Below are 20,222 nucleotides of genomic sequence, written 5' to 3' on the forward strand. Positions count from 1 at the left end.
ACTATAAAATACTGTAAAGTACGTACATACACAATGTCCCAAATGTAGAGAAAAGCTGACTTAACATTGACGTTTTTACTCCACCTCACCCTCACCAAAGAAAGTTTTTCTGTTTTCAGGTGAGTAAGTTTAAAAAAAAAAAAAACAAAAAAAACTCTACCACAACTTAGCTACTTTGCAACCGAGAAACGCGAAACCCTGAAAGGCGCACCAAAACCACCCAGAAGCAAACCGCAGAATCTGGACTATTTATCCCGCGGCAGACGCTACACACTTTGGGCGTGGTAACGCTGTCACGTGAATGAAGGACTTGCCGCGAGTTTACCCAAAAGCCACGCTTAACATGGCTGCCAGGCCTGGACGCCCGAGCCTCACACCCAACATGGGCACAGGGAATGGGCCAAGCCCCGGATGCCCACATTCCGGAAGTGCCCGAGGGGCGGCGGAAGCGGAAGTGTCGCGGCGTTGGGGTCCGCGGGAAGTGTTTGTCGCGTTTCTCCCTCCCCCTTCACCAGTACAACAAACGGAGGGCTGGCATAGGTGAGGCGGCGGGCTGGTGGGCATGGGGCGGGCGGCGAGCTACAGAGCTCAGGGTGCGTACAGCGGGTGGAGGCGGCTGGATCGGGCTCTAGGGCCCTCGACCGGTTGGGCTCTCGGTCTCTGGCCCCTTTCGGGCCTAGAGCTCCTCGAAAAGCCGGGCTTGGGTTTGTGGTGGATTGGGTTTGTAGTGGTTGGTCTTCGAGGGCCTGGTGGCGGCGTTTGCCACCTTGCCTGAACTTTGCCCAAGATCCCAGTACATAGCACTGTCTATGAATCAGGATTTCCTGAACAAAGTGGGAGTTCTGGCCTGGCCAACTTCTGGGACCCCGTCGTACTCTGGGCGTCACAAATTCCACGATTTTAATGTTAAGTCAGTGTTTTAACCTGTGAATTAAAGCCTGTAGTCAGCTTACTGCGGGGATTATCCGAGCAGGACGCGGTGAATACATCTGTAGAGGCGGCCAACCGGGGGATAGGGAGCCCGGAGTTCTAGTGTTACCTCGTCCACCGACTCACTCTGACCTTGCCCATGTCCATTACCTTCTCTGTGGCACGGCTTACATATCTGTAAAATGAGGGTGTTGGGTGCGTTTGATGCCCCTCCGAGCTCAAAAGTCAGAATCTCAACTCCCTTTTAAGGAGTCTTTCCTTAGAAACACGCCTGAAAGCCTCTCTTTTCTGCATTTTTGGTTAACCAGGAGATGACTTATCAGAAGTGTCTACCATATTTGTTTCCAGACACCAAGCCAACCAAGGGCACCTGGGCAATTAGGAAGGTTGCTGTGTTTCCTGTGCGCTGAAAAGCTCTGTCCTGAAGACTTTGTTTTTTGAACCTATATCAGCAGTGTAAGACACGCAAATGTGAAAAACAGACCTTTGTCTTAAAACTGCTCCTAAATTGCTGGTTTACTTACTTTGGGCAAATACCTTCCTTTCTCTGGACTGGAGATTTCTCATCAGACAAATGAATTAGTTAGATTAGGTCACAGGCTCTTAATCCCCTTTCTCATACTCTGCAGGCTGAGCGGTAAAGAACACTCCTGCCAATGCAGGAAACGCAGGTTCGATCCCTTGGTCAGGAAGATCCGTTGGAAAAGGAAATGGCAACCCACTCTAGTATTCTTTCTTGCCTGGGAAATCCCATGGACAGAGGAGCATTGCAGGCTACAGTCCATGGGGTCGCAAAGAGTCCCGCAGGACTTAGTGACTAAACAACTAAACAACAACTGTGCAAATGAAGAATAAAATAATAACTATAGATGCATGATTTTCTGGGGGAAGGGAAGGGTGAGATATGGAGGGTGCATATTATGTAGCCATATAGATAGAAAAATCTGTGTTTCTAATTTTTAAATCTCATTTTTTACAATTACTGGTCTAGGTTATCACTAAGGCTCTTTCTCTTTAAAATTTGTTGTGCTGTGATTCATATGTCCTCTTTGCGTAAACTTTTGTGTGTTTGTTTAAATGACTGTGTCCCTGGAAGTACACTCTTTAGTTAAAAAAAAAAAAAAGATACTAAGATATAGAAAAGGAGAAAAAGGAAAAGCCAGATTATAATAAAGTGACATAGTGAAATAAAACTGGATTTGAGTTAAAGATACAGACAGCACCAGTACTGGTACCTTGTTACAGCACTGATACTTTCTGGCAAGCCAGCTTACCTCTCTGGTTCTCACTTTCCTTATCTGGAAAATGAAAGATTCGACTGGATGATTCCTAGATGTTTTCAGCACTGTACTTCTGTTTTTCTCATTTGTTTGTTTTTTATCTGAGCAACTTGGTGTATGTGGTGCAGCATTTCTTTAGGCAGGAGAGGCTGTTCTAGGTGGCAGACGGAAGATCTATGAGGAATGGTATCAGATTAAGTGACATACAGTATTACTTTGATATGAGCAAACTGAAGCCAAAACAACAACAACTAAAGAAAGGTGTTAGAAACCTAAGGGGCAGAGGAGCCCTTGACGGTGGAGCTTCACGGGAGGAAAGGCTTTGTCACTACATAGCACCTAGTAGGCAATAAAAAAATAAATCAAGTGAGGGGATGGTTGGATGGATGGATAGATTGATAATAGCAAGTTTTAAAAAAGGAGTTTCTCCAAAAAATTGTTATTAATTACATACAGAGTGGGAAATTGATTCAGTATTGTGAAAGTCCAATAAAAGAAGAGGTCCCTAAGTTTTCTAATTAATTGTAAGATAAGTCAGTTTATCTCTTCCTTATAAAGTATGTTAGTCAGAAACAAACATGTACCTTGGAAGGTCCAGTGTGATCTGAGGAAGAGAGTAATTAGAATAAGAGAGATGGAAGAAGATGTTGACAAGGTATAACAAGATTTCTAAGTTGGACATTTGGGGAGTAAAGGAGTGGATTTATGTAAGGCTTTTTATAGGTATCAATGGTAGAGTTGTGTACAATAAGTGTTAAAACTTCTCCAATGGGAATAGAGAATAAAAAGGGAAATGATTTTTGCAAGCAAGGAAATGTTGGTGCTCCTCAGCAAATAGTAGAAATAGCCTTGAGGGTTAAGGTTTAAAAGAGAGGGATAAATTTGGGAGCAACCAGGATGAATTAAATTAGTAGAGGATAGGTAGTCTAGCTTGGGATGGGGGGAAACTTGAACTGGCAGGTTGCAAGGAATGAAGCAGCCTAAGAAATTGAAAAGGACCTTCCTTCCCTTGTCGAGTTTATAAAAATTTAAAGAATATTCAGAAACAACTCAGACTTATTGTTAGTTGGAATGTACTTGGACCACTAAAACAAAACACTAAATGTGCTTGGACCACTAAAACAAAAACGATGCTTCCTTTGGCTAAAGTCTGCTACACAGCTTTTACAGGATGACTATAGAGACTGAGGGCTTCTGTAGGCTATTGTGTGGGAATCAAATTAGATGGACCACGGGCTCTAATTTGTGAAGGAGGGTGTGGTCAGCAGCAGTTTTATCAGAGCATCAAGAAGTGCGTCTCCAAGCACTGGGGTTATAGTTCTGGAATGCAGCAGCCAGCTGCAGTGCAGAGGACTGACTTAATGACAGGTTATACAGTGTAGGCTGAAAAATCTGAATCCCAGCATGAACTCTGACACTTAATATATGCCCTTGGCAAGTGACTTTTGTCCTCTGGTTCTGTTCGTCTATCTAAAAATTAAGGAACCAGGTTTGGATGGCATCCTGGTGAAGAGCTTGCATGTCTCTGTGAAGCCCCTGAAAGTATATGAGTCTTGAAGTGTTTTGTTTTTCTCTTCGGGGGATGTGCAATTGTTGTCATAGTCCCAGATGGGTTTGTGACCCACAAAAAATTAAGAACTGTGTGACTAATCTCTGAGGGACCTTTCACCTTTTAACTTTCCTTGAAAATGAGTTTTGTCATTCAGAATGACATTTCTTAGAGGTTTAGAGTCTTAACCTCCAGAACTTGTGTGCATGTGCTCAGTCGTGACTGACTCTTCCACCTAGGCGTGCATGTGACCCCATGGACTGCAGCCTGCCAGACTCCTCTGTCCATGGGATTTTCCAGGCAAGAATACAGGAGCGGGTTGCCATTTCCTACTCCAGGGGATCTTCCCAGCCCACAGATCAAACCCGCATCTCTTGTGTCTCCTGCATTAGCAGGTAGATTCTCTACCACTGTGCCACCCGGGAATCCCCCCCAAATAACACCTGTTGCTGCAAATAATAGTCTCTATATATTTGTACTCGTTATTTATACTCACCTCTCCTTACCGTCCATAACTCCTCTGCTAAACTTGTTCCTGCTGCTGCTGCTAAGTTGCTTCAGTCGTGTCCGACTCTGTGCAACCCTGTAGATGGCAGCCCATCAGGCTCCACCATTCCTGGGATTCTCCAGGCAAGAACACTGGAGTGGGTTGCCATTTCCTTCTCCAGTGCACGAAAGTGAAAAGTCAAAGTGAAGTCGCTCAGTCGTATCCGACTCTTAGCGACCCCATGGACTGCAGCCTACCAGGTTCCTCTGTCGATGGGATTTTCTAGGCAAGAATGCTGGAGTGGGGTGCCATTGCCTTCTCCGAACCTGTTCCTATGTGTCATCTTTATCTACTGATGATAACTGGAATTTCCCTCTTTTCCCCTTTCAGCCTATTGCTGCTTTGGACCGCTCCTACCTTGCTGAGTTTCTCAGGTGACAAGTGGTGATATTTTGGAGAGAAGGGTAGGAGGAAACCAAGATATAGAAGGCTAGTTGTCGTAGTTTTCTGTTGCCACCTGCTTTTATCCTTCATTCCACTGAAAGACAAGCAGTAGAGAGAGAGAGTGCACATATAAGAGAGACTTCATCATCACTAGCTCCCTGTGTCTTTCATAGTGTTTTCTTCTCAAACAGGGATACCAGGCCTATGTACTTAGTGCTTGGGATTAAATGCTCTCAGCATAGTCTAGTCATGTATTTCACTCAAGTGATGATGAAGCCAGCTTCAGTTGAAACAGTTGTGTGGGGTGTTTTGGTTGATGTTGTTTGTTTTTAATAGAGTTTGAGTAGTGGTGAGGGAGAAGAATTGAGTCCTTGAAGAAGTCTTTAGTAGTGCCAGGGGCACTACTGGAGCTGGAGAGGACTTGGCGATTCCTAGGTGTGGGTCCTGAGCTGTTAAAGCCCCTAGGTAGAAGATGGAAGTCTTATCCTCTACCCCAGTGTTCATCTCCATGAGTCCATTCCCCACTGAAGGCTTGTAGCAGGGGCATCACTACTCCACTTGCTGACAAATAAGTAGCTCTGTGACCAAGTTTTCAATTCGAGACTTGATATGGGAACTATATATACAATTTCACCTAAAGTTTTGTTACAGTCCTACTAACTTAGGCTCTTTGGTAGTTAGTGTTAATGCATATTAAGTTAAATGGATCTTTGTGGGCTTGCTGGAGACCTAACCTGACCTTTCTGTAATGTTGTATAATTTCATATCTGTGAGTAAATATTTTTCTGAGTTCTAAACGAGGGAAATTTATATAAACTCTGTGATATTTAAGGAGCAGTCTATTTGTTGTGCACTAGAGCTACGATATCTGATTCACACAAAACCTCACTATTGCAAAATAAGGAGCGATAAAAAGTAGAATCATAAGATGAGGGTAGCAGATCTACACCACTTAGTAAGAGGAGGATGAAGAGCCAAGAAAGATTTTTACTTAAAGCATGAAGTCAAGAACATGGTATCCATGAATGATCTAAAGTTAGCAAAGGTGAGGGCATAAAGGGTGAAGCATGTGCTAAATAACGTAACTGGAGAATTAATCCATGGTTGGACTGGTCTGTACTGATTAATAGTCTTGCCAGCGTATTTGAATGCCTCAGGGTAGCTATTTTGTGTTCTTATTAGAGTGTGATTATATTTTTGCCAGGGTTACAGGCTTGTTGCTGAGATCATTGAGCGCTGTGGTGGCAAATAGAATGCTCATAAGAGCATGAAATGGTTCTTAGGAGCCTTGCTGCTGAACACATATGGAAGAATGGAAAGACTGATGGATAGTTACACATCAGATGTATGATTTACTGTGAACGAGGACTTGTCATCACCCAGTGACATGAGATTGAGATTCTTTTTCCTTTTCCTGGCAGAGACACAATCAGTAAAATACTATCCAAGTTGCTATGGGAGAAGCATATGTTAGTATTACAGGGACCTCAGAAGAGAAGTTTAGTAGGAGACATTTTCTCAGAGAACCTAACGTTTAAACTAGATTTTGAAGGCAGAATAATGACTTTCCAGCAAAAAAGAAAAAGAAAGGGAAAGGAAGGACTTTCTAGCCAGAGTTAGTAGCTTATTGGGAATAAAAGATGAATGTGAAATACATGCATGAACTGAGATTGGTGTGGCTGGAATGAGCAAGTGGTAAAAATTGAAAAATTAAATTGGAAAGGTGCTTGATCAGATTGGAAACATTTTATGCTCTGGAAACTAGGATTTCTTGTAGGCTGATTTGGTTTCTGTTTGATCATGTGTATATATTTCTTTAAAAACAAATTCAGTGAACTGTAGCTCAGGTACCTACTCTGTAGAATTCCTTCAAGCCATAGTACTAAGTGCATGTTGATATTAATCTACCCACAATTCTAAACATTTATTTCTTTGGTTTTCCAGGCCATAGCTGATTAGAAGCAGCAAATTAAGAGGTTAGTGTGTGTGTTTGGGTGGCTTGCAGAGAGAAGCAAGCATCCTGACACCTGCCATAATTCACAGTGCATAACCATTCAGTGAGAGAAGAGACCAGAGCATACACACACATGCACACACAAAAATATGAGAATTCACTTAGCCTTGTAGCTTTCTCCCATCTGCTGAAGCAAAGGAGCCTCAGGAACTCCATATAGTTCACTAATCCCTGAGAATATATTGCAGAATATCATGTATATTCATATTGATCACTTCAGGTCATCAAGAAAAGGTGATGCATTTATTGACTCATCTCTGTAAGAAAATGGAAGCACGTGGTCCACTTTACAAACTGTTGGTAGTACCAGTATAATTAAGAAAAAACAGTGGTGCATAAAAGGGAGCAAACACTGTAAATGAGAGACTGACAGATTTGCAGCAGCAATTCTTTGCATCACTGTAACATGATTAAGCTCTGAACTCTAGAGTTCTGTCACTTTGAGTCCAGCTAATTTTTCAGAATTTTACCAGAGATAATTGATAATACTATTTAAATGACACTATTATTCTTGTCTGAGGGGTCCCATGGACAGAGAAGTCTGGTGGGCTGCAGTCCATGGGGGTCACAAGAGACCACATGGACATGACTGACCAAGCACAGTCAATATTCAGTAATAGAACAGTTCAGTAAATTTTACTATATTCACTTTCTATTCAAATTCAGTTACTAAAAAATAGGATTTTAATAGCACAGGAAAATTTTCTCATGTTGAGTGACTATTGTACATGAATAGGTAAAACTATATATATGAGCTCAACTAGGTTAAAATATGCACAGAAAAAATGATTAGAAGGAAATATACTGGTTGCCTTGAGTGGTATAACTTTTCTACATCTTTATACTTTTCTATACAGACTTTCTATGATGAGCATACAGTAACTTTATAATCAGAAAATTAAAAAAAATAATAAGATTTTATTTTAAAAAATGACACCGTTTTCACATAGTTCCCTCTTAACCTGACCTACAAAATAAAACAAACCTCTAGGTGAAAGTTCGCTCATCTGACTTTTATCTCTTTTCCCCGCTCCGTTCTTCCTCCTTTCTCCCTCTCATCCCCTCCTTCTTCCCACAAACAGTACATACGTTTAGTACAAAAGTGAATTAACTTCTTAATATATACGGGAGAGAGAGAGGAAAAAGGGTAGTTTTATTCTTCTTCTGAAGTTGCATATAAAATTAAGCAGTTTTTTTTGTTTGTTTTTTGTGGAAAAGGTTGTTATTATTATTATTTTTTAATCAAATTCTTAAATGGATATGTGACCCGCTGGTGGAATCGGATTCCCACACTTTATTGGTGGGAGAATGAAAAATTTAAACAGTGGATCCAAGTTCATAGAAATAATCTGGGGCTGACCCAGGACTAGAATCTGAGAGTCTTCTACTTTCTGCTGCGTTAAGGGCAATCCTAGAATCATAAGCATCTGTATCTGGTTTAATGATCTTACCTTACACACAGGAGAAATTGAGTGAATTAGCTAGGAAGCAACAGTACAAATAGAATTCAGGAACTCCCTATTCTTTGGATTTTTGCTCATTCTAAATAATTAGTTTTTACCTTCTCTTCAGAAAAAAAGACATTCTGTGCCTTTTGTGTAATATTTTTGTTAATTTGAATGTAGCCTGTATCATTGTAATAGCACAACTGTTGTGTCTGTATTCTAGAATAGACATTGTTTTACCTATATGTTTTATAAGGATAATTTCTGTCTGGGTTTGGCGTGTTTTAGTCTCCTCTAATCACTGGTTGCTTTCAGGTGCTTTGAAGTCAAGTAACCAAGAGGGGAGATTTGCTCTTTGATCCTGGAGCTAACACAGCAATGGGTCCACGAAAGAAAAGTGTTAAAACGTGTCTCACGAATAATGAAATTCCTGAGGAAACAGTATCCGATGAAACAAAGGACTATATGAATCAACTTTCACATGAAGTGCTTTGCCATATTTTTAGGTAAGGTTTTGTTTGGATTTTCACCTACCTGGAGTTTATAGGTAGAAGCAAGTCCTAGAGCTGTCTGTCCAGTGTGGTAGTCACTAACTATATGTGGTGTTTAAATTAAAGACCTGGTGTGGCTAGTGGCTACTGTATAGGATGGCACAGACAGTCAAGAACTTTGCTTTGTTGCAGAAAGTTCTGTTGGGCAGACATTATCTAGACTGTTAACATTCCAGGCTTCTTAGAATTCTTACTGACTGATAGATTTGTTGACTTTTATTATTACAGTACCATTTGTGTACAGCATAAGACAGTGTTTCTGACTTTTTGATTACAGTCCACAGTAAGAAGCAACATTTTGCTCAGTGTGCACATATATGTAAGTAAATGGAAAAAAAAGTTTTGTGAAATAATAACCCCCCCTATGCAGTGTACACATTGATTGTTTTGACAAATTTTTTTCAAAACCTTTTTTTAAAAATTATATTTTTATCTAAACTGTACTTAACAACTATTACAAAAACCAGAAACAAATCCAAAAAGACAACCAAAAAACTCTGTCATTATAATTTCTCCTGCTCTCTTGTTTCATTATTACTCAAATAAACACATCCTAAATACTTTGTCTCTGGGATGAGAGATCAGAGTTTGACTCTTGAGTCTCATTTGCTAGCTGTGGACCAATGATAGATATAAAGATGTTATTATGAGGATTCAGTGAGATAATTATATTTTTAATTTAATTTTTTAATTGAAGGATAATTGCTTTACAGAATTTTGTTTTGTGTCAAACATCAACATGAATCAGCCATAGATATATGTATGTCCCCTCTCTTGAACCTCCCTCCCATCTGAGATAATTGTTTTAAAGTACTTTATACACTGCATGACACAAAACATTAGTGATTATGATTTTGTTGTGCCTTTTTTCATATTACTACATGGCCTTTATCATTTTAGTCACTGCTTTCTATTCCACTGACTATGATGTAATTACATTTATTCTTGTATTTCATCTGGATTACTTCTGATTTTTCTCTTAATGCAATTAACTTCTCTAAACATTTGAATTTTTCATTATTTTAGATTATTTACTTAGGGGAAATTTCCACATACGAAGTTCCTAGAAAGGTTTTCAATATATAAAAAACTATTAAATATTTGCAGATTATATAAAATAGTGGTAGAGTTACTTTGGGGAACCATAGGCACTTCATTTTTTTTCAGTATGAATTTGTCTCAGTCTTTATCTTCTGCAGTTTGTTATTCTGTCAGTGTAGTTTTTGTTCAGTTCTGTCTGGTAATAGAAGGCCCAATAAATCAACCTTTTAAAAAAAACTAGCAAGATGACAGTAAAGTTAATCTGGCAGGAAAAATCCTGTAGCCAAAATTTTCCAGAAACAGTCTGACCCTAGCAGATGTTCAGATGTATTCTAAAGTATAAAATAATTAAAGATTTGGTATGGGAGAAGATAGCCAGCCAGTTGGGTAAAACAGACTCCATATGTGGATTCAAATATATGTGGGGATCCGGTTTATGACAAACTAGGTATTCACATCAGTGAAGAAAAGCTGAGTGGATTATTCAGTGATGATGTCACAGCCTAAAAACTGTTTGAAGAAAATAATAAAACATGTTCTTTTCTCTCTGACAGCTGTGTTCTTTTTATAAAGTTAATTAATTTTAATTGGAAACTAATTACTTTACAATATTGAGGTGGTTTTTGCCATTCATTGACATGAATCAGCCATGGGTGTACGTGCTGACAGCTGTATTCTAAATGTTTCAGTGAATTAAACAATGAAGCTATTGAAATTCTACAGGAGAGGATAGGTAAATTGGTTTCTAGGGATTTGTGTTTGTTGTTTGTTGACTAATGATAGGACGTAGTATGAACAAATTTGATCATATTTTAAATGGATAGTGGATTCGATTTTGCAGTTCAGACAATATGGGGGTAGAAGGAGTGGGATCAAGTAGAAGGATCTACCCTAGTTTTTATGAAAAAAGCATGCAACAGATTGGCAGAATGGAGTGATAACTGTGAACTAAGCTGAGTGCTTGAATTTGGTCTGAGATGTTTATTCTAAAAATAAACATTTATTTTTTAGGCTTCTAAAGTTTTTATTTGAAGATTCTTTTTGTAGCCCTGTACTAACTGTTTAGCATATTTTCATGAAATAAGAAAAACTATGGTTTCCTTAAAAGAAACCCAATCTTTTTGTACCTGCCATGTTAAACACATCTTTTCTAAAACATGTTTGATCTGTCTTTTGAACTCCAGCTTTTTGACCATGTATCTGTGGAGTAAAAATACATTGTTTATCTAATCTTCATAATATTACTAATGTTTCTATTTCAAGGGAGTGTAATATTAAATAATATTAACTAAGGTAAATACTTTGGTTAAAAATTAGTGATATGGGGGAAAATTTTAGTGGCAAAAGTTGATTTAGAAAACAAATTCAGTTTTTCATTGTTTATAAAATGCATAGTAATGTAGTTTCTGAAAATTTTCCTCATATCTGAGAAATAGAAACTGTAGATTAAGTTGGCAATAATTTTTTTTTTGTAGAAAATTTGACTTTATTTTATTCACTTTATTTAAATAGTTATAAAGGAGAAAGCACAGAGAAGGCATTGGCACCCCACTCTAGTACTCTTGCCTGGAAAATCCCATGGATGGAGGCGCCTGGTGGGCTGCAGTCCGTGGGGTCTTTAGGAGTCAGACACGACTGAGTGACTTCACTTTGACTTTTACTTTCATGCATTGGAGAAGGAAATGGCAACCCACTCCAGTGTTCTTGCCTGGAGAATCCCAGGGACCGGGAGCCTGGTGGGCTGCCATTTATGGGGTCGCACAGAGTCGGACACAACTGAAGCCACTTAGCAGCAGCAGCGGCAAAGGAGAAAGCAAAGGGGCCAGATATGGGGGGGGAAATAGAGCAGAGAAATATTCAGCAGGCATATTTGGACTTTCTTTAGAATTAGCTTAATTTTTAGGAAATAGATGTACCTGTTGACATCCATGCTCTTCCTCTCTCTCATCTGTTAACTTTTTTTTCTGGTTAGCTTTTTGGTGAATTTCACTACTTGTAAAGTGGAATAATGGTAGCACCTACTATATCAATTAGAGTTTTAGCAGAAAGCAAGGTATACTTGGCTTGAATTTGAAGATAATGAAGTAATCACTCACAGAAGTGTAGGTAGGGTTAAGAGAACATGTAAGAGATGTTAAAGAATTCATTCAGGTAAGGGATTAGCAATAGCATAAAGCTTTTGCCCTGCCTTGCACTGGCCAGTCAATTCATAAAGGGATGGGTGGGGGGCTGGGGAACACAGCAGAACAGAGAAGGGAAGAAAAAGGATTGCGGGAGGGCTGTGTTGCAAACAGGAAAAGAACCTATCTTGCAAAGTTGTGAAATGAAACAGTGGCTATAGTACAGTGTCTGTGATGCAACACCAGGTCAATAAAGAGGAGCTTTACCTTTTTTGCTTTTCCCTTAAATTAACCGAGGTCTGTTGAGAAAGAGAGATGAGATTTTTCTGATCTCTCAAAATACATAATATATTTGTATAACTGGAAACAGAACAAAAGTAGAGGTTAGTTGAAAAGTTTCATGAAGGAAGCAGATAACAGGGGAGGTTAGAAAAAGAAAATTGTAATTCAGATGAGTTTATGCTTATGCAGTACTTAAAGAACATGTGATTAAAAGGTAAAAGATCTAGGGAAAAAGGTACACTGTAAACTTAGTATACAGATCCGTTGATAAAGAAGATAGTAGAGATTCTTTGTGGTGGTGAACGGGACCAGAGAGGAATATTTTTAGCCACGTTAGGAAATGGATTCTATAAAACTATAAAATAATATAGGTTAGGTTTAAATTAATCATTTCTCTCTAATCTTTTTTATATTCCCATATCACCATACCTTGAAATGTACTGACTTTTTTTTTTCTTTTAGATTTTCTTTGTTCTTATAAGGAGAAAGGCAGAATTTATACAATGCTATATGGAGGGAGCTCAACACTTTCTTTGGATGCTTAAGTATTTGCTGATTTTTTTTTTTAGGTAAAATCCTATGTATTTATATTAATCTTAAAACCTGGTGAATATTCCTAGGGTCTTATTTTACTTTAGAGGCAGGAGAATGGAGGAAGGGAAAAAATAACCTATCAGTTAGATGAAGTAATTATCCACTTGATAAATCCGGGTTTCTTTCTCTTACAAAGGTACCTCCCCCTGCAGGATATCATGTGTATGGAGTGTCTTTCCCGGAAGCTAAAGGAAGCAGTCACCCTATATCTGAGAGTTGTGAGGGTTGTAGATCTCTGTGCAGGGCGATGGTGGGAATACATGCCAAGTGGTAAGTAAATTTAGCCTGTAATGTACAGTGGAGCCCCACTGGAAACTCATAATAGTGTTCCCATCAAAAGTTACTTGTTGCTTTGGGATAGTCTAACACTTTTAGAAGGTCTATACTAGGTCTTGGAATTTTCTCAAATTATGCATTGGTCTTTCACGTGAAGAACTCAAAAAAGTTAGTAGCCTAACCATAACAAATGGACCTCAGGTAAAGAGACCACTGGAAAAAGTCAATGACTTTAGTTAAGCGGAGCACACCTAAAAGGGAAGAATTAATATTAAGGGCTAATCAGGCTTCTTTTCAGTTAACAGCAGTCCTTTAATAATTCCACTTTAATGCTTAGCAATTTTGAGTGTCTTTTTAAACTACCTTTGATCAACAATATTCATATTCTGATATTTTGAAAATGTGATGAAGCCATCGTGCTGGGCAGAGTGGAGTGGTGGGGAGCTTAATAGAAGTGAAGGGCTGAGGAGATTATTGTCTTGCTCTGTTCTGTTATGAGGAACAGAACAGACTGCTTCTGAAATACTGAGATGTTGTACAGTTTGGGTTGCTACATAGCCTTTTAAGAGTTCATCAGTCAACTGATAATTTTGTCACTTGATCAGAGTTATCACTATATCTTTTTTGAAGAACACTGCAAAGACTTGAGGCTAGAAGCTAGCTTGGTGTGATGTTTATCTTCAGATGCTTTAAAGAAACTGTTGTAAGGGAAGAGGATTTATCATATTGCAGAGATAGAGAAAAGAAAAAATTAGGGGCAATGTGAAAAGGACTGTTACTTGTTTTATTAGATTTGCTTTAACAGAGGTTAGGCCAGGAGGAATTGTGGAGATGGGGTTAATGCACTAAAGAGACAGGATAGCAGAGCTCCCGTGTGGTGCAGTCTTCCAGTGAAAATCTCTGCCCCTTATCGAACTAGAGAAGAATGTGTTTTTACATTGCTGGCTTCTTTTAGACTGATAAATACCTGTGATAAGTAAATACCTGTGACAGAGAAATACCTATGAGCCCAAGGCTTACATCAGTGTAACAAATGTAAAAAAGTGAAATCGAAAGTCTCTAGCCTAGAATAAGATCTCACTAAACAATGTCAGACTTTATTTTTTGGGGCTCCAAAATCACTGCAAATGGTGACTGCAGCCATAAAATTAAAAGACGCTTACTCCTTGGAAGAAAAGTTATGACCAACCTAGATAGCATATTCAAAAGCAGAGACATTACTTTGCCGACTAAGGTCCGTCTAGTCAAGGCTATGGTTTTTCCAGTAGTCATGTATGGATGTGAGAGTTGGACTGTGAAGAAGGCTGAGCGCCGAAGAATTGATGCTTTTGAACTGTGGTGTTGGAGAAGACTCTTGAGAGTCCCTTGGACTGCAAGGAGATCCAACCAGTCCATTCTGAAGGAGATCAACCCTGGGATTTCTTTGGAAGGAATGATGAAACTGCTGAAACTCCAGTACTTTGGCCACCTCATGTGAAGAGTTGACTCATTGGAAAAGACTCTGATGCTGGGAGGGATTGGGGGCAGGAGGAGAAAGGGATGACAGAGGATGAGATGGCTGGATGGCTGGATGGACGTGAATCTGAGTGAACTCTGGGAGTTGGTGATGGACAGGGAGGCCTGGCATGCTGCAATTCATGGGGTCGCAAAGAGTCGGACACGACTGAGCGACTGAACTGAACTGAACTGAACCGAACCCTGCTTTGCTAGTGCCACTTGGGTCTAGTCTCTGGAGTTTATACCCTGATTCTCTATATAATACTGCTCAGTAAGGTTTTTATATAGCATTATATGGTTTACCTATGTGATATTCTTGGACTCTCCTACCAAATGTGTAAAGGTGGAACTTTACCCATTCTTGGGTGGGAGGCAATGTGTAATATACAACAAAAGAGGTTGGCCATTGGCAAAGGTAATGTTCATTTTTTATATTTTTAAATGGGGTGATAAACTTTTTCATTGGGTTGTGAGAGTAGATATGTGAAATGATTAACACGTTGAATGGCTTAGTCAGTAGAGTTACTATACAGAACAATAATGAGGACTGTTACAATTAGAGAGGCCAGGTAATCTCCGAGGTCCCTTCTTAATCTTCATTATTTGTGAATTTGGAGTTTACACAGCATCTTGACTAGCCCTGTATGACTAGAACAACTTTTGAAAACTGTAGTAAGACTTAATGGTTTGGAAATTTTTATTCTTGAAAATTATTAATTTTATTTATTATTAGTGAATAAACAGTTGCCTTACTGATGGCCTCCATTAAAAACAAAAATTAAGATACTTATCTCTTTACTTACCAAGCACTAGCAGCTCGTACTGTGGAAGTATTTCTCTCTTCCCAACCTGGTGGAGTCCCACTATGGAGCACAACTGGCCTTTGAAATAAATAGTCTTCTGTCAGTCAGCATCCTCCTAGTTTGGATCGCTTATGTTCTCTTAGCTGATTTGCATCTGTCTTGTCTAAAAGAATGAATTGTCTAAAATATCCTGGGAATGATGTTAAACACAGGATAGAGTAATTGCTGTGACATGGGTACCTAAGAGAACCCAGTTTGAGATAGGATTCCGGTTGGAACTGTGAGCTTCCTGAAAGTGGGGATCCTGTCTGTCTGATTTTTGGTCATGTGCTCTGTGGGGCATAAAGGTTTTATGGGCCAGAAAGTGCATTCAGGGAGAGAGAGTGGTGGTCAGCTAGGTCTTCCTTGGTCACCACCAGGTCCAGGTCGTCTGGGTTGAAAGCATGGTGTTCCTAGTTGAAGATGTCTGTTCTTTAAAAGCAGCAACAGCAACAAAGTAATAAAAAGCCTCAACTGGGAAGTAACAACTCAGAATAGGTGGTATTTCTAATATATTTTCTGTTCCTAAGGGAAGTATTTTCTATTTAACCGTTTGTTCAGCTGTAATGTTATCCTTATGAAAATTTAAAGAGGAAATCTTCTTGTTGTTAACATTTGTAAAACATATTGTAAAAATATTGTACAACATTTGTAAAAATATTGTAAAAATTACAAGTGGCGAAAAACTTGGCTCTAAATAGTTGTGAACTTCTTAGGCTTCACAGATTCCAGTTTTCTGACACTACTAAAGAAGATGCCAGATGTCGAACAGCTATATGGCCTTCACCCTCGATACCTTGAGAGGCGAAGGGTACGGGGCCATGAGGCTTTTAGCATTCCAGGAGTTCTGGAAGCTTTGCAGGCATGCCCAAACTTAGTGGTGAGTGCACTTGGTTGAACATTTGACATCAACTGATTAATGAAGCACTAAATTAAAAGAATGACAGAACATGTTCATGCAAATTTCATTCATAACGAATTTTTAAGTTCCACTGCATACTTAGGATCTTATGATATAGAAATAGAAGCTTTGGATGCTAAATAAAAGCCTTTCTTATGCTTGCTTTGGCATTATTTTGTAGGGTGTGGAAACTTCTCACTTGGAATTAGTAGAATCCATTTGGACATACATGCCACATGTGCATATTTTGGGGAAATTTCGTAACCGTAATGGAGCATTTCCAATTCCTCCTGAAAATAAACTGAAAATTCCTATAGGAGCCAAAATTCAAACTTTACATTTAGTTGGTGAGTACATGTTTCTTGGGTTACTTGTGACTCCTTTAAATGCCATACAGCTGAATATTAGTGGAAAGGGAATAATGGGGATTTTAGAAATAGCTTTGCTGATTGCTAATGGCAGCCGAGAGGGGTAGGATGGGGTGGGTGGTGGGAGGGAGGTTCAAGAGGGAGGGGACATATGTATACCTATGGCTGATTCATGTTGATGTGTGGCAGAAACAATATTGTAAAGCAGTTATCCTCCAATTAAAAATTTCTTTAATTTTTAATTAAATATTTTTATTTTAAAGTACATATATGAAAAAGAAAAAGAAATGCTTGTGAGACTTGCATAAAAATTGAGATTTCCCACTAAGGAGCCTTTGGGGCCAGGGGCCTGGTGGGTAGGTGAGAAAACTACTATTTCAAAATCAGTCTATTTTCATTTTAATAGACAGTTTGAGTAATTTGGAAAGTTGTTGGGCTTTTTGTTTTTGATTTTTTGAATGAGCTGGAATCTTGCCCCTGTTTTCTGATACCCACCTTTTGCTCCTAGTTCTACCCTTTAGAAGAGAGTTTAGAGAATAGTTCTCCAGTACAACTTACTGTGATGATGGAAATGTCCTGTATTTGTAGTATCACATATGGTACCCACTGTGGCCAGTGAAACAGAAGAACTGGATTTTTAAATTTTGTGGTAGTTTATCAGATAGCCACATGTAGCTAGTGGCTACTTTATTATCCTCTTCAGTTCTAGAACATGACAGAATAAAAAATCTTAGATAAAACTTAAGTTTACTTCTCTAAGCAGAAAACTCCCCCATTTCTTCAACCTAGAGCTTCTGGAAAACTCTGCCACTTCTCTTTTTCCCTGAGAAATGAGGAGGGAGTGGTTTTTTCCCAAAGACACCTTATTTACAGTGATCACGGTGTGCATTCTTCATCTGAATATTCTCTGAAATTGTATCCCAATAATTTCAAACCTAAGTAAATGATAAAGACAGATATTTTCTCAAATTTAATTTGTCGTCTTTGGCTTAGATTGCTGAAAGGAATTTCACGGTGGTGGGGAGCACTCCTGTTACTATAGTCTGACCTTTAATACTGATTAAGTATTTTATTTAACTTGTACGTATTGAATATCTGCTGTGTTTCAAGCATTCTTCCAGATATTAGGGATGGTCCTGAAGAACTGGATATTTCTGAAACTGGGAAGGGAGAGCAGCAAGAATGATAAGGAGTAGGTCTTAAAACTATTTAGAGATGCAGTTATGGGAGACATGCAAAGCTCTCTAGTAGTCCTTCCCTTACAAGATGAAGGAGTGGTTCTGATGACAGGCTTAGATATCTAGTTTGAATTTGGATTTTTAGATAATAAAGGAATTCTATACCATCCGAAGTTTATAATGTAAGCTCTCTAAAGTCAGAGACTGTGGTTTTATATCTATATTTTCGATGATGCCTGTCACAGTTCATTGCAAATATAAATACTTGGTAAATTTTGTTGAAATGCATTAATTCATTTGATTAATTCAACAGTTTAACACTGTGATGGTGATACAAACGTGTATAGTAAATTAATGAACATGCTGGGGAAGACAGGTAATTGTGTCCTTTGTTTATAGAATGGATTTGGGATAAAATGTGAATTGGGCATAGAATATAACTGTCTTGTCTGGGTCTGTCTCACCCTTGCTGCCCTTGGGTTTCCTAATCAGAACTACCACCATAATGGTAGATGCTAAATATACCTTTGTGAGTTTTGCATCTTGAGTCTCAATCTGTACCTTACTTCTGCTTTTCTTCCTTTGGACTAATCCCCAGTGAGTACAGTGTTTACGCATAGTGCAAAGCTAAAGCTAGCTGTGCTTTTTTGGGTGGACCAGGTTAAGGAGTAATGCTTACAGTAGAATGTGCAGAATTTAGCTTTCAAAGAACCACCGATTTAAGTACTCCCAATTTTGCTTTCTCTAGTTGCTGTTGCTAGCAGGGCTTCTACTGACTCAAGGTTAAAATTATATTAAACTGATTTTGCCAGCTGTTGCTTTCTAAATGTCATCACTCCGTATCCTTGAATTTCTTTCTGAGAATTTGTCACTTTTTTGCTGTTCCTGAATCTACCGTGTTTAGACTTTTGGGCAAGTTCCTCAAACTGCATCCTTCCATAAGAATTTTCAAGTTACCCATATTCTCTCTTCTTCCATATCTCTTGACTTATCCTTCTTCTGTACATTCCTTTTCTTTCAGAAATGGTCCTCTGCAAGTATGATTCCTGGTAACTCTTGAAGAGTTACAGAGTTAAGAGAAAAGGTTGTGTGTATAACATGTTGAAATACTTCATAAATCCCATCTTTCCATTTGCCTTTTCTAAAGAAATTACAAAGTAGTCTGTTTATTGTTTGTTTAAATTGTCCTTTACAAGCCTGTTTTATATAAGTTTAACTTCATAGGATAAACTAGGTATCTAACTATTATCTAACTAGGTAATTTGTTCTGATGAAAATATCCAGGAAGGATATATTGTCAGCTTGAAAAATAGACTGTTGAACCTGTACACAGCAAACAGTGTCTTTTAGTGGTTTTCTTTTTTCTTTTTTTGTGTATATGCTTTAGGGGTGAATGTTCCTGAAATTCCTTGTATCCCAATGCTAAGGCACCTTTACATGAAGTGGGTAAGACTCACTAAACCACAACCATTCAAAGATTTTCTTTGCATCAGTTTACGAACTTTTGTCATGAGGAACTGTGCAGGTAAGAGTCTATAGCTGTAGTGGAAATACACATATACCATTCTAAAAATATCCTAAAACAAACTGCATAGATATGATACATTGTAAGTGAAATTATATTATACTGTTACTATTTATGTTTATAACTTACCTTATGTAGGTAAATGTACTTTTTTTGTTTTAAAGACAGTAGACATATGATTTGCCTTTGACCCTTCACAGACAAAGTGTCAAAAATGTCTCTACCTATATCTTTTGGACAGTTTTTATATAGGTTTGTTTTAATGAATTTTTGTATACTTTCTTTGTCTCTGGTCTCTTGATCTTTTTGCATGTAAATGTTGTCTGACTTAATATACCTGAAAGCATAAAACACTGCTTTTACGATACTACATTTTTGTTCCAAAACCTTTAGTTTTTCTGCTGTCCTAGTGTGTCAAGTGGGAACTGTTCTCCTTCAGAGTTCGTAACAATCAGAGCTGTTTTTGATACCTTATTTCAGAGTCCTTTGCAAAGTACCCCTTTTATTGTCAGGCTTGCCTACTCACTGTTCTCAAACAGCCATACGAGCTCTCACCTGAGTGTCTTCTTATTCTTGTTTTCTTGTCCGGAGGTTTAACACTTCTTCCTCCTCTTTGCTTGTACGCATCTTTTATGCAAGTTTTGCCTCATTGACTTCCTTCCCTCTCTTTTTTATGTAGTACATCAGATTTGATTTTTGTTCTTGATATGTTCTGCCTTTTTATCTTTTTATAATTATTCATGTTTTATGTCCTTGTCAGTTGTGAACTCTTTGATGGATAGGATCCTATCTTGTGATCTTCCATAACACCTAATATAATACTGGTCACATAGAGAGATGTTTAAGCCATTGAGCTATTTATTTTAATGAAGGATCAAATTTTCAACTTGCCTATTCT

At 38.5% G+C, this 20,222-nt stretch overlaps 1 protein-coding gene across 32 annotated transcripts in view; it reads left to right on the forward strand.

Moving 5' to 3' along the window:
- The first annotated feature begins 450 nt into the window (after positions 1-450).
- FBXO38 (F-box protein 38) overlaps positions 451-20,222 on the forward strand; it is a 66,935-nt gene continuing 47,163 nt past the window's right edge. For 5 of the 32 annotated variants that reach the window (XM_060416552.1, XM_060416562.1, XM_060416578.1 and 2 more), the window contains exons 1-8: positions 451-540; positions 4,637-4,680; positions 6,635-6,666; positions 8,465-8,655; positions 12,874-13,007; positions 16,069-16,232; positions 16,435-16,600; positions 19,187-19,324. In XM_060416552.1, coding sequence (XP_060272535.1) covers positions 8,528-8,655; positions 12,874-13,007; positions 16,069-16,232; positions 16,435-16,600; positions 19,187-19,324 — 730 coding nt within the window. In that variant the 5' untranslated portion in view covers positions 451-540; positions 4,637-4,680; positions 6,635-6,666; positions 8,465-8,527. Of the gene's footprint in view, positions 541-1,238; positions 1,387-4,636; positions 4,736-6,634; positions 6,667-8,464; positions 8,656-12,873; positions 13,008-16,068; positions 16,233-16,434; positions 16,601-19,186; positions 19,325-20,222 lie in introns of all 32 variants that reach the window. The other 27 variants (XM_060416551.1, XM_060416561.1, XM_060416577.1 and 24 more) reach the window with 11 other exon arrangements.

Source organism: Ovis aries, chromosome 5 (assembly GCF_016772045.2).
Source record: "Ovis aries strain OAR_USU_Benz2616 breed Rambouillet chromosome 5, ARS-UI_Ramb_v3.0, whole genome shotgun sequence".
Taxonomy (NCBI): Eukaryota; Metazoa; Chordata; class Mammalia; order Artiodactyla; family Bovidae; genus Ovis; species Ovis aries.